At 46.0% G+C, this 12,313-nt stretch overlaps 1 protein-coding gene across 1 annotated transcript in view; it reads left to right on the top strand.

Annotated features, from left to right (window-relative positions):
• PCYOX1L (prenylcysteine oxidase 1 like) overlaps positions 1 to 11,612 on the top strand; it is a 52,624-nt gene extending 41,012 nt beyond the window's left edge. Inside the window, exon 6 of the mRNA XM_082255561.1 lies at positions 10,765 to 11,612. Within this exon, the coding sequence (XP_082111687.1) occupies positions 10,765 to 11,432 (668 nt within the window). The 3' untranslated portion in view covers positions 11,433 to 11,612. The remainder of the gene's footprint in view (positions 1 to 10,764) is intronic.
• Positions 11,613 to 12,313: the final 701 nt, after the last annotated feature.

Here is a 12,313-nt window from a genome sequence, read left to right as displayed (position 1 = left end):
AAGAACATTATCAGTTTGTGGCGTTACCATTTGGTCTCGCCTCCGCTCTTCTGTTCTTCACAAAAGTGTTGGCCATGGTTCTGGCGTTGCTACTTCAGCAGGTGATTGCGGTACTGGGCTATGGGCTTGATGGACGACATTGTCACTATACAGACCCTGAAGGAGTTCGGTTGACTTCTAAATTAACAGAAGTCTGCTCTGATTTAATTACAGGATATTGGAATATTCTGGGTCTGACTCTGGTCTCCGCTGTAGCCAGAGTGTTCCTTCCTTGCATGCAGCGATTCATCTCCTGTTGTCCAGTAGATGGTCCCCCCTTCGGACTTGCATGTGGGTGCTGGGCCTGATGGTATCTACCTTCGAGGCGGTCCCGTTTGCACAGTTCCATACGAGGTCCCTTCAACAGGAGATCCTGGTAAAATGGGACAAGTGTCCTAAATCTCTGGACAATAGGATCTGGCCTGAGTCGGGAAACCAGGGGGTCTCTGGTTTGACGGCTTTGCTCTTCAACAGGGCAACGCCTTTCTCCCCTTGTATTGGACAGTGGTCACCACGGACGCCTGTCTGGCTGGCTGCTGAGGTGTCCGGCGACTGAGCTTCGCTCAGGGTTGTTGTACGCTGGAGAAATCCAGAATACCGATCAATGTCTTAGAACGTCGGACGATCAGGCAGTGGTGGCTTATGTCAATCACCAGGACAGAACAAAGAGTGTGTTGGGAGCCCTGGAAGTAGCCGGCGTTCTCCGGCTGGCAGAACGCTTTGTTTCAGCCCCCTCCGCTGTACACATTCCAGGAGTGGATATCTCAGTCGGCAAGCGTTGGACCAGGGGTCCCTTCATCCAAATGTGTTTTATCCGATATGTCTCCAGTGGGGCACCCCTGAGGTGGATCTGTTGGCTTCCCGACTCAACAGGTGCCGAGGTTTGTGGCAAAGTTAGGGGATTCTCTGGTGGATGCCACAGATGCTCTGGTGGCCCCTTGGGGCCAGTATCGTCGGATATATGCCTTTTCTCCTCTCAAGCTTCCCCCACAGCTTTTGTGCAGAATCAAGGCTAAAGGAATTCCGGTCATTCTAGTTGCCCTGGATTGGCCTCATCGGTCTTCGTAAGCCAACCTCGTGTGACTGGTAACTGATGTCCCTTGGAGACTGCCTCTTAGGGAAAATCTACTGTCCCAAGTATAAGTACGGTCTACTTCCATCCTGCTTTACAGTCTCTGGCTTTGACAGCCTGGCTGTTGAAAGCCAGGTGCTGAAGTATAGAGGTTTGCCTCTGTCAGTGATTCTGACGCTGCTCCAGGCTAGGAAGTCTACCTCTGGGAAGATCTACCATCGTATTTGGAAAGCATACATTTTGTGGTGTGAGTCGCTTGGCGTTCACCCACGCTCTTTCGGTGGCTCGGATTTTGACTTTTCTTCAACGAGGTGTTGAGTGAAAATTGGCCTTGAGTACCATCAAGGGCCAGGTGTCGGCCTTGGCAAACTTTTTTCAGTGACCCCTGGCCACACTTTGCCTGGTGTGTACCTTTTTTATTAAAGGAGTTCAACATCTTACTCCACTGTTGCAGTCTCCTCCACTGTCCTGGAATCTGAACTTGGTGCTTTAAGTTCTCTGGAAGCCTCCCTTTTGAGAATATCGGGAGATTCCCCTGCTTACACTGTGCGAGAAGGTGGCCTTTTTGGTGGTTATCACTTCTGCTCGCAGGGTGTCGGAGCTGGCGGCGTTATCTTGTCGTACCCCCTAATGGTGGTCCACAAAGATAGGGTGGTTCTTCGCCCATATCCTTCGTTCCTTCCTAAGGTAGTCTCTGCTTTCCATTTTAATGAAGACATTGGGTTGCCTTCCCTGTGTCCAAGGCCTAAACATCCAAAGGAATTTGCTTTTCATGCCTTGGATGTGGTTGGGGCGATTTGGGTGTATTTGGCTGCCAGAGTGTTTTTGGAGCTCAGACTCCCTAATCGTGATCTCGGACGGGCCCAGAAAAGGGCTGTCCCCTTCTTCTTCTGTGACCATATCCATATGGATTGAACAGGCGGTGACTCAGGCCTATTCTATCAGGGGTCAGGTTCCTCCTTTCCCTGTAACGGCACACTGCTCGGGCGCTTAGTGTTTCTTGGGTCTTTCGTCATCAGGCGTCAGTGGCGCAGGTTTGCAAGGCGGCCACTTGGTCGTCGGTGCACACTCTCATAAAATTGTACAAAGTGGATGTGTTGGCATCTGCAGATGCTTCCTTTGGCCGCAGAGTTTTGCAGGCTGTTGTTTAGAGGGCCTGTTCCCTCTTTGGGGGTGTATTGTTCAGGTTGAGCTCCAGTTGTCTTTTTTGTTGAGCTCCTGTTTACCTGGTTGACTATTGTGTTTAGCCTTGGGATTATTTTGTTGTCCCAACCCTAATGTTTGGCACTGCTTGGGGACTTCCCTATGGTTCTGAAAAATGGAGAAGCTGTGAAATATTATGGGATTTTTGACTTGCCGTAAAATCCATTTCTCTGTGTTCATTGACGGACCTAGCACCCACCCCTCTATGGAGTTGTAATACTTCTGTCACTGCTTGTTACTAAACTGAAGACTTATAGCAGAGAGGGGGAGTAAACCACCTGGGACTGCCCATAGGCATAGCCAAGTTTTCTGCTACTCCTGTAGGGGGCAGTATAACCTTATAGTTCTGAATAATGGAGAAGCTGTGTCTGTCAATGAACTGAGAGAAATAGATTTTACGGTAAGTCAAAAATCCCATTTATTGGGTAAAACATTAATTTTAATAGCCACATGAAGGTTTTTAATAGGGTTTATTATCGTAGCAAATATAACTTTGGACTATGCATATACATACTGTTATAAATGCAGTCATTTGTTATATTTTAAACTTGAGAGTTTACTTTGCTTCTCATATGCATAATGTCTTTTGCCCAATATTGCAGCACTGTATTGTGATTCGCCAGCAGAGGGAGCTTTAACTCTATTATATAATAGCAGAATGGCACAATGGTTCTCCACCAGTGTACTTCTTGACGTATGTACTGAAAAGCTGAAATAACTTTAGGCATATGAAAACTGATGATTTACATCTTGGTTCTCCATAGCAAAAATACAGTATGTGGACTGTTACGCTTGCCTTTACTAATAAAACAAGGGGATAGTATTATTGTTTTTTTTTGTGTAACTTGTTTTAAATTCACTTGTAGTATGCAGCATATTCTTTGACATATTTAAATATCTGCATTACAAATTATCTAATTTAACTTTTTTTTTTTTTTCCAAACTTGAAGTCATAAGGGATGTCTACAACTAAAAAAGTCCCAGACTGTGCTGTATAATAGAAGCAAAATTGAATACAATGAGTCTGTTCTGAATGCCAGCTCTGGAAATCTGCCTTCACACTTTTATGTAACAGCCACTAAATGATAACGCGTGCAGGCCTAGATTGCACTGCCCATTCTCCTTGTTCAAGGACTTTTCACCACAATCCTATTTTAATCTCATTAATATCTATTGGCTGCTTCTTAGTAGGGATCTTATGCAGTTATTTTTTTTTCTCTGGAAAGAGTGCTGGCCCTTCGAGTTTAATAAAGTTTAGCATCATCCAACTCGTATGTGGACCCAGGCTTTCTTTGACAAATTCCCCAGGCTCTAATTGATCTTGAACTGAGCCACGTTCACATGTCACCCAGGCCAGGAGGATTACCAACCACAGCTAAGGCAGGGGAGGGGCACTGCCAGAAAATAAGTTGTTACTTACAGAATTGTATTGCAAAATGAACTGCACTCCTATGATCCATAGAAGTACAGCCAAATGAGCTTTCCCCGTACTTCTTCTTTTAAGTGTATACCCAGCTAAAAGTGGAAAGGGCTTAAAGGGGGGCGATAAAACAGAATCTGTGCCTACTCGCTGTATACACTGCACACACATACCCCAATCCTTGTACCACAAAATACTCCTAAGTACTGTGCCACAGGTAACTGTTTTATAGACACATATAAACCTCAGAATGAACGAACCTTTAAAAAAAAAAATTAAATGTTTCCATCACATATGCTATACTTCACACAGAAACTGATCACTGAGCCTACCTTAAGGAAGATCTTCATTACAACCTGCAACTTTTGGGACAATAAACACCTTGGTCAGGGCTATGTAATGTACAACATACTTTGCAGAGTTCAGAGGCCAGTAACCTACAAAACATCATAATGTATAGAGTACAGGGACCATGAGTAAAGCTCGCCATACATGGTTCAGGATTTTCATTCAGCCAGCTGAACAAAATAAACTGAATAAAATTCCCCTTCCACACATTCCAAGGTGAATGGGGAAATCCTCCCTGCTGTGTCTGTATATTCTGACAGCAGGATTCCCCCACTGTCAGAATACTCTTATCAGCATTGCAGTCACTGGCTGCATGTGCTGACCGAATACTGCAGGACTGTTTATCAGAAGCCAGTCCATCAGACAAAACAACAGAGTGCTGCAGTCAGGACATGCCCCCTTGTTTACATGAATGTCCCCCCTTACATCATAAATCCCCATCCCCCTCTTTATCAGATTATCGGAGTCCTCCCCTTACGTCAAAGAACCTTCCCCCTTATGTCTCCAGAGTCACCCTCCCCCTTACTCCAGGGTCTCCAGAGCCACCCATTTTACATAAAGATGCCCTGAGCCACCCCCCTTACATTAGGGTCCCCTTAGCCACCCTCCCATGCATCAGGGCCCCCAGAGCCCTCTCTCTTTCTTACATCAGAGCCCCCCCTTCTTACATCAGGGTCCCCAGGGCCCCCCACCTTACATCAGGGTCCAAAGAGAGCCCCCTCCTTACATCAGGGACCCCAGTGCCCTCCTTGTTACATCAGGGTCCCCAGAGAGCCCCCATTTACATATGGGTCCATAGAGCCCCCCTAATTACATCAGGGTCCCCAGAGAGCCCCACTTACATCAGGGTCCCCAGAGAGTCCAACCACTTAAATCAGGGTCCCCAGAGCCCCGCTCATTATATCAGAGTCCCCAGAGATCCCCCCTCATAGGGTCCGCAGTGAGCCCCCTCCTTACATCAGGGTCCCCAGAGGGTCCCTTCCTTACATCAGGGTCCCCAGAGAGCCCCCTGACATCAGGGTCCCCAGAGAGCCCCCTCCTTACATCAGGATCCCAAGAGAGTCCACCCCTCACATCAGGGTCCCTTCCTTACATCAGGGTCCCCAGAGAGCCCCCCTCACAGGGTCTCCAGAGAGCCCCCCCCTCACATCAGGGTCTCCAGAGAGCCCCCCCTCACATCAGGGTCTCCAGAGAGCCCCCTCCTTACATCATGGTCCACCACAGAGCCCCCTCCTTACATCATGGTCCCCCACAGAGCCCCCCCCTCACATTCAGGGTCCCCACAGAGCCCCCCCCCCACATCAAGGTCACCACAGAGCCCCATCTCACATCAGGGTCCCCACAGAGTCCCCCCTCACATCAGGGTCCCCACAGAGCCCCACCTCACATCAGGGTCCCCACAGAGCCCCCCTCACCTCACATCGGGGTCCCCACAGAGCCCCCCTCAGATCGGGGTCCCCACAGAACCCCCCCTTACATTGGGGTCCCCACAGAGCCCCCCCTCACATCGGGGTCCCCACAGAGCCCCCCCTCACATCAGGGTCCCCACAGAGCTCCCACCCCACTTCAGGGTCCCCTCAGAGCCCCCATCCCACATCAGGGTCCCCTCAGAGCCCCCACCCCACATCAGGGTCTCCACAGAGCGTCCCACATCAGGGTCCCCACAGAGCCCCCCCTCACATCAGGGTCCCTACAGAGCACCCCCACCCGACAAGGTCCCCACAGAGCCCCTCCCTCACATTGTCCACACAGAGCCCCACATCAGGGTCCCCACAGAGCCCCCCAATCCCACATCAGGGTCCCCAGAACTGCTCCTACTCAGTTTTTTTAGGTTGACGCTCAGACTCGCTGTGCTGGCCTGGAGTAGCTGGAGGGAGGAGGTAGGTGGAGCCAACACTCCACTCGGCATGCAGCAGAGGAGGAAGGAGGCTCCGCAGTGAATGCTGGGGCCTCGCTCTCCTCCCCCTCAGGTGACCTCACTGGTTGCTAGACGCCGGGCGGTGATAGCAACCAGTGCTCCGCTGCCGCCGCTGCTGTCCTGGGCTGGGACTCAGAGCTGGGGGACTCACTGGTCTAGTGGTCTGGCTCTGCAACTGTGCTAAGGAAGATGAGGAAGGACCCATGATGTCACTATGGGCAGGCCTGAAGTCCACAAGTTTTAAAGCGATATTAAAGCCTTGAGTGTTTTTTTTTTTTTTCCTTTTTTGTTTTGTTTTTTTTTAACAGACATGTCATGCTTTAGCTGCTCTGCGCAGTTGTTTTGCACAGAGCATCCCTGATCCTCCTTTTCTTGGGTCCCACGCTGGCGCTCCAGGCCTCTCCCTCCTGCGGTTTGCTGTGGGGGCACCGAAGCAGGCATGCTTCTGACCTGTTAATCTGTGTGTCAAATTCACACATCGAGCCACAGCCCCCCCGTCTTCTAATTGACTCCCTTGCTGTGATTGACAGTGAGAGTCCTTGGAGAGGTAAGGCTCTCGTGGACATTGCTAGACCGATAGGAGACTCGGGTAAGTACTAGGGTGGGCTGGAAGGCTGCTGCACACAAGGTTTTTTACCTTCATGCATAGAATACATGAAGGTAAAAAAAACCTTGTGCCATTACAACCACTTTAAGAATCTGAGAATTCTAAGAATTACATCTTTAACTTCACTTTAAATAGGTTGGCCCAAATGAAATATTTCCATTACATATTGATGGTGCCACTGTGTGCACTGTAACATACTGTAGTAGTGTTATCTACATACATTAAAGGGTGCTGTGTTTTGGCAACAGTATGGGCAACTTCCCACCATCTGCTGGATTTCAATTAAGTTGGGCTTCGTGCTTCTCCAACATACAGGAGAAAATTTTTATTTTTTTTGTTTTTTTTTTTTTACAAATTCTTTTTTAACAAAGAAGCAGTTTCCAGTACATCCAAATAACAAGATTGAATAAGGTGCATCCATTCATGTAAAGTACAACCTTAAACTTCTTGTGGTCATGACTGAAAAACAGAATATTTCGGAATTGATGGTCTATATAGACCAGTTGAAGTAAAGAATTCACTATCACTGCCAGAGATCGGTCCGGTATGAGATGGACCTCATTCAATAAAAACATGATGAAGGCAAAAACAGAGCCTACCCATGACACTACCCAGGTAACTGCTAGAATTTTTTATTATATAAAGGAGGAGAAGGAGAGTGATAAGTAAGGCAAAGAAAAAAAGAAATGTCACTCGCACCCATCAGCCTGCTAAATTCACATCAAAGAGGGCTTTACCCTCCTCAGAGTAGAACAAGCGTTCCACAAAGTCCAGGTTTTTGAGTATGCCTCTCGTGTATGTTGCGCAGAAAGCACCAGATCTTCCATCTGGTGTAACTCTTTGATCTAACGGAGCCAGAATCTATTGGACGGTGGCTGGGAAATTTTCCAGGTAAGGGGGGTGCATGATTTGATGGCATTCAGGAGCTGATCGATATGTTTGAGGCATGAAGGAGGGACAAGGTCGGGTCTTCCAGGATAACGGAATTGGTAAATTTTTAGGTAATCCTCCGGACCTCTTTGCAGTAATTGTTGAGCTTGGAACAGGACCAGACGAAATGCAATAGTGTCCCCTGCTCCTCCTGGAGCCTTCAACAATAATTCGTATTCAGGAAATATTTATGTTAGCGAGACGGCGTATGGTACCAACGAGTCAAAATTTTGAAATTGGTTTCCTGAACTTCCTGTACAGATTGAGGATTTTAAGGCACAACTAATAATGTTATTGGGTTGATCCACCGTAAATGTCCTACCCAGGTCCAATTCCCACTTTTCAAGAAAGGTCAATTGGTAATCATCTGGGGGTGCTACCAGTAGGGAGTACATCTTCGAGAGTGTATGAGGTAAAGCTCCTTGCTCAGAGCAATATACCTCTAATTTAGTCAGACTGCGGCGGAAGTCACGTGGAGGTGGAAGAGAGCACAAAAAATGATGCAACTTCAAGGCCCTCCAGAAGTTCAAGTGGAAAGGGCCCTCAGAGTCTGCCAGAGCCTGCAAGGTGGGCCAGGCATCCACTACCAGAAAGTGGGAGGCCTGATAGCTCCTGGAATCAATTAAAGTGCGGAAAGTCCCATTCCGAAGGCCCGGTGGAAAACACAGGTTGCCCAAAATAGGGAAAAGCAGGCAGACAGTGGAGGAAAGCAAGGAACATGTATCCTATTAAAGGGTGAGCCCTGAGAGAGGAGGGCAAGTCACCATAGCGGTATCTGGGTTTGGGCCTGTTCCTGTCGCGGCCAAAGCCTAATGTCCACGTGACGGCATCAGTTGATGAATCTAACCAAGTGAGCCGCCTAATAGTATTTTTGTAGATCTGGAATGGCCAGACCTCAAAGCCTTGTATTTTTATCAATAATATACAATACAAAATTTCCTTTAGCTGGGGTGGAAATTGTGATATCATCTGCTCGCCCAAACCCAGCCAATCAGAAGAAGCCTTGTATTCACTGATATAAATACAAGGCTTCTCCTAAATGGTGGAGAAGCACTCTACCCCTATTCTTTATTAATGGCAGCAGATGGGAAGTTGCCCATGCTGCTGGTGGAACACAATGCCGCTTACTATATGTAGCTAATGCTACAAGTATCTTATAGCACACACACAGCTGCCCTGTCATTCTGTAATGGAAATAGCTTTTTCAGGCCAGCTTGGCCCAAACAAACTATTTAAAATTATATTAAGGCTGGAATTTAATTTTAAGGTATGTATAAGGGTATGTATTTAAAGTGGTAGTCTACTCCACTTTTTTACCTTTTACCTACAGGTAAGCCTATAATAAGGCTTACCTGTAGGTATAATTAATATCTCCTAAACCTGCAAAGTTTAGGAGATATTCGTCCTGCATCCAGCCACTGAAACCAGTGGCGCATGCGGACCTTCAGAGCTCTTTGCCGGATCCTTGCCGGAAAGAAACTTCATGCACATGCGCGCGGAAGTGATGTCATCGCGGCTCCGGCCACTCACAGCCCTGGAACCTCCGAACCAGGAAGAGACGCTGAGGGAACATGACTGCTCCCTCAGCGGTGATCAGGTAACCGTGTCAGGGCTTCGTTTTAAGGTAAGTATTTCATAATGAGCTAGTATCTAGCTAGGATGCATACTAAGCTCATTATGCCTTTCTCCTGCAGGTTTTTTTTTTTTTTTTTTTTCTTTTAGGTGAGTATACAACCGCTTTAAAGAAAAAAAAAAAAAAAGTCCGATCCTCAACCGATCGTCAGGTTTAAAAACTTTCACATAAGAAGGATAGCATGTCCTTGACACAGAGCTCATAGACGAATATAAGTCAGGTGGTGGGCTTGTAAGATACTTTGTCACTTTGTACTAAGTGGAACACTGGACTATTGGATATTCCTCAGTCAAATGGAGCATGGTTGAGTGAATTAGGGCAGAATGTTGGTGTTATTCCATGAAGATCTTCAATTATGTAAGTGTAAGAGCATGTCTGAAAGATGTGCGTGCAGAAAGGTGGAGGGGAGTTGTGTCCAAATACACACATTGTGTGACCACGTCTAGCATTGAATATTATTTGATCAGCTGTGCGAGTCATTTAGTGCCATTTATGATATTATACATTTCAGATAAGCTCTGAATACCATATGCTGACATGATAATCTGATTTGAGCTTGTTTTCTGCTAAAGTTGAATTGCATGTTGCCTGGTAAATTAATGAGTGCTCCCTTCAGAGTGCAAGTTTAATCTTGGGATTGGGAATACGGCTTCTGTTCATTACTGTTTTGCTTAATAGATTTATGTGTTTGCTTAAAAAAAAATATATGACTGATCCAAAGGGGTTTAACAAGTAGGCAAGTACCTTTCATCTGTTATCCCATAATGATTTAGCTTATGATTCTTTATCTCCTGACCAGTGGCTGAAATTAGTAATCAAATTATCACCATTATGTAGACAAACAGCTAAAATAAATGTATGGCAGCTTTTTACCTGCCAAGGAGTTTGTATTTATGTCAACCCAGTACCATGCCAGATGGCATGACCAGTTTGGTAACCTGCCACTTACAACCACTTTAACAGGATTAGATAAAGGCAGAAGGTTTTTTATCTTAATGCATTCTATGCATTAGGATAAAAAAAAACCTTGTGCGCTGCAGCCCCCCTAATACTTACCTGAGCTCCATCTAGATGGAGATTGCAGAAGTGTCTCGGCTGCCCAGGTCCCCCCCCCCCCCATTGGCTGAGACAGCAATGCAGCGTCAATGGCTTCCGCTGCTGTCAATCAAAGTCAGTCAGCCAATAAGGACAGAAAGGGGCGGGTCACGGCTCCGTGTCTAAATGGACACAGGGAGCTGTGGCTCAGCTCGGGTGTCCCCATAGCAAACTGCCTGCTGTGGGGGGTACTCAACAGGAGAGAGGAGTCAGAGCACTGGCGAGGGATCCAAGAAGAGGAGGATCTGGGCTGCTCTGTGCAAAACCACTTTTATAACGTTTTTTTTTTTTTTTAACTAAAATAAATCAAGACTTTGCTATCACTGTAAGCCATACAGGTTAAATCCCCTCTTCCCTCTAGAATTGTGCTGGGAAATAGTACTACTATATGTTAACTTTATTGTGGTAGAGCTTTAATGTACAGGTCACTCCTAAACCGTATACAAAGTGATCAGGACTTTGCGTGACAGTATTTGCTTTGTTTGTTTTTTTCTTGCAGAAAAGAAGCCCCTATATGAAGTAAAGTATGAGAGAGATGGGACACTGGGTTCTGATTACTATGATTTGGTGATTCTAGCTGCTCCGTTACAAAAAACAGGCTTCCCTATTTCCTTTCTGAATTTCCAACCTGCTCTTCCTGAGTACACAGGTCATTACCATCGAGTGGTGACATCCATCGTCCATGGCTACCTCAATTCTTCCTATTTTGGCTTCACGGATCCCAAACTGTTCCCGTTTGCTTGTATCCTCTCCACAGACAGTCCAGATGCTATATTTCACAGTCTACAAAGCTTGTGCCCAGTCAATGTGTCTGTTGGCTTCCGGCGCAAACCTCCACAGGAAGCTGGGGTTTGGCGGGTGCTTTCTTCACGGCCTTTGGACAGGAAGGAACTGAAGACTCTGTTTAAGTCCTATTATTCTGTTCAGGTCATTGAGTGGCAGGCATTCCCAAACTATGGCACAGCCAGTTCTTCCAAATCACTTCCTCCTATCATTCTCCATGATGGTCTGTATTATCTTAGCGGTGCAGAGTGGGCAGCCAGCTCAGTGGAAATGATTGCAGTGGCTGCAAAAAACGTGGCTTTACTTGCTTTCAACCGCTGGTTTGAGCTCACTGAGAAAATAGACCAACAGGATTTGATGCACAAAGTGAAAACTGAACTTTAAATCAAACAGTCATTGAATGATTTATCAACGCTTTGCCATGGCATTATGCATTCAACACTGGATAAGTCCAACATCATGACAATGCATTTGTATGTTCTCTGCTGGACAGTGGGGAGATGGAACACCATATCTTATAGTGGCTGAAGCAATGAAATAAAGGGCCTTATGTAGCAAACAGAAACTCATTTTAAAAAGACTAATTTTGTGGTTTGGGAAATTGGAAATGATTTATATGTTTAAGGGACATTCCCCTTTAAAGCAAAAAATTGTATTTTGTCCAGGGTTGTAGTTGTGCGTTACGTTTACCTAATCTGATGTTTTCCACATTTATAGAACTTAGTCATTTACCCAACACCCACAGTCAGTTTTAATAATTGCTACCCTCTGCGATTTCATGTGCATACTTTCTTACAAAGTCACATCCTATGCTATTGTATTGTGTCTCAGAAATGATGTTTGGATAGGAACCTCATGGAAACTAGGAAAGTTCCTGCAAAATGAAAATATTTAGCCAATGAACCTGCTATGTTTATACTACACAGTTACGACTGAGACAAAAAAAAAAAATGCTAATGTCACTTTAAACTAATTGAACACAAATCTGGGAAATTGAAATTCTCTTTATGGTAAAACAAAATACATAAGCCATACTATCCTCAGTTCACATGTGAAAACAGTCAGTAGATTTAGAAATGGTGTCAACTAACACTCCCGTGTTTGCATATCTCAACAGTAAATGATGAGCATGCCCCCATTCCTGAGCCTCCTTTTTGGTCTATCGGGCCACCTGTTACAAGGCATACCCACCAAGGATGCAATAGTGAAATGGGATCATTTGGAATTTCGCAAGAAGAGACTGTTGCATACAATTTCACTTACCT

The sequence above is a fragment of the Pelophylax lessonae genome, assembly GCF_965119305.1.
Source record: "Pelophylax lessonae genome assembly, chromosome: 4".
In the NCBI taxonomy this organism is placed as follows: Eukaryota; Metazoa; Chordata; class Amphibia; order Anura; family Ranidae; genus Pelophylax; species Pelophylax lessonae.
Note: the sequence above shows the minus strand (reverse complement) of the source record. Positions and strands in the feature narration are given on the sequence as shown.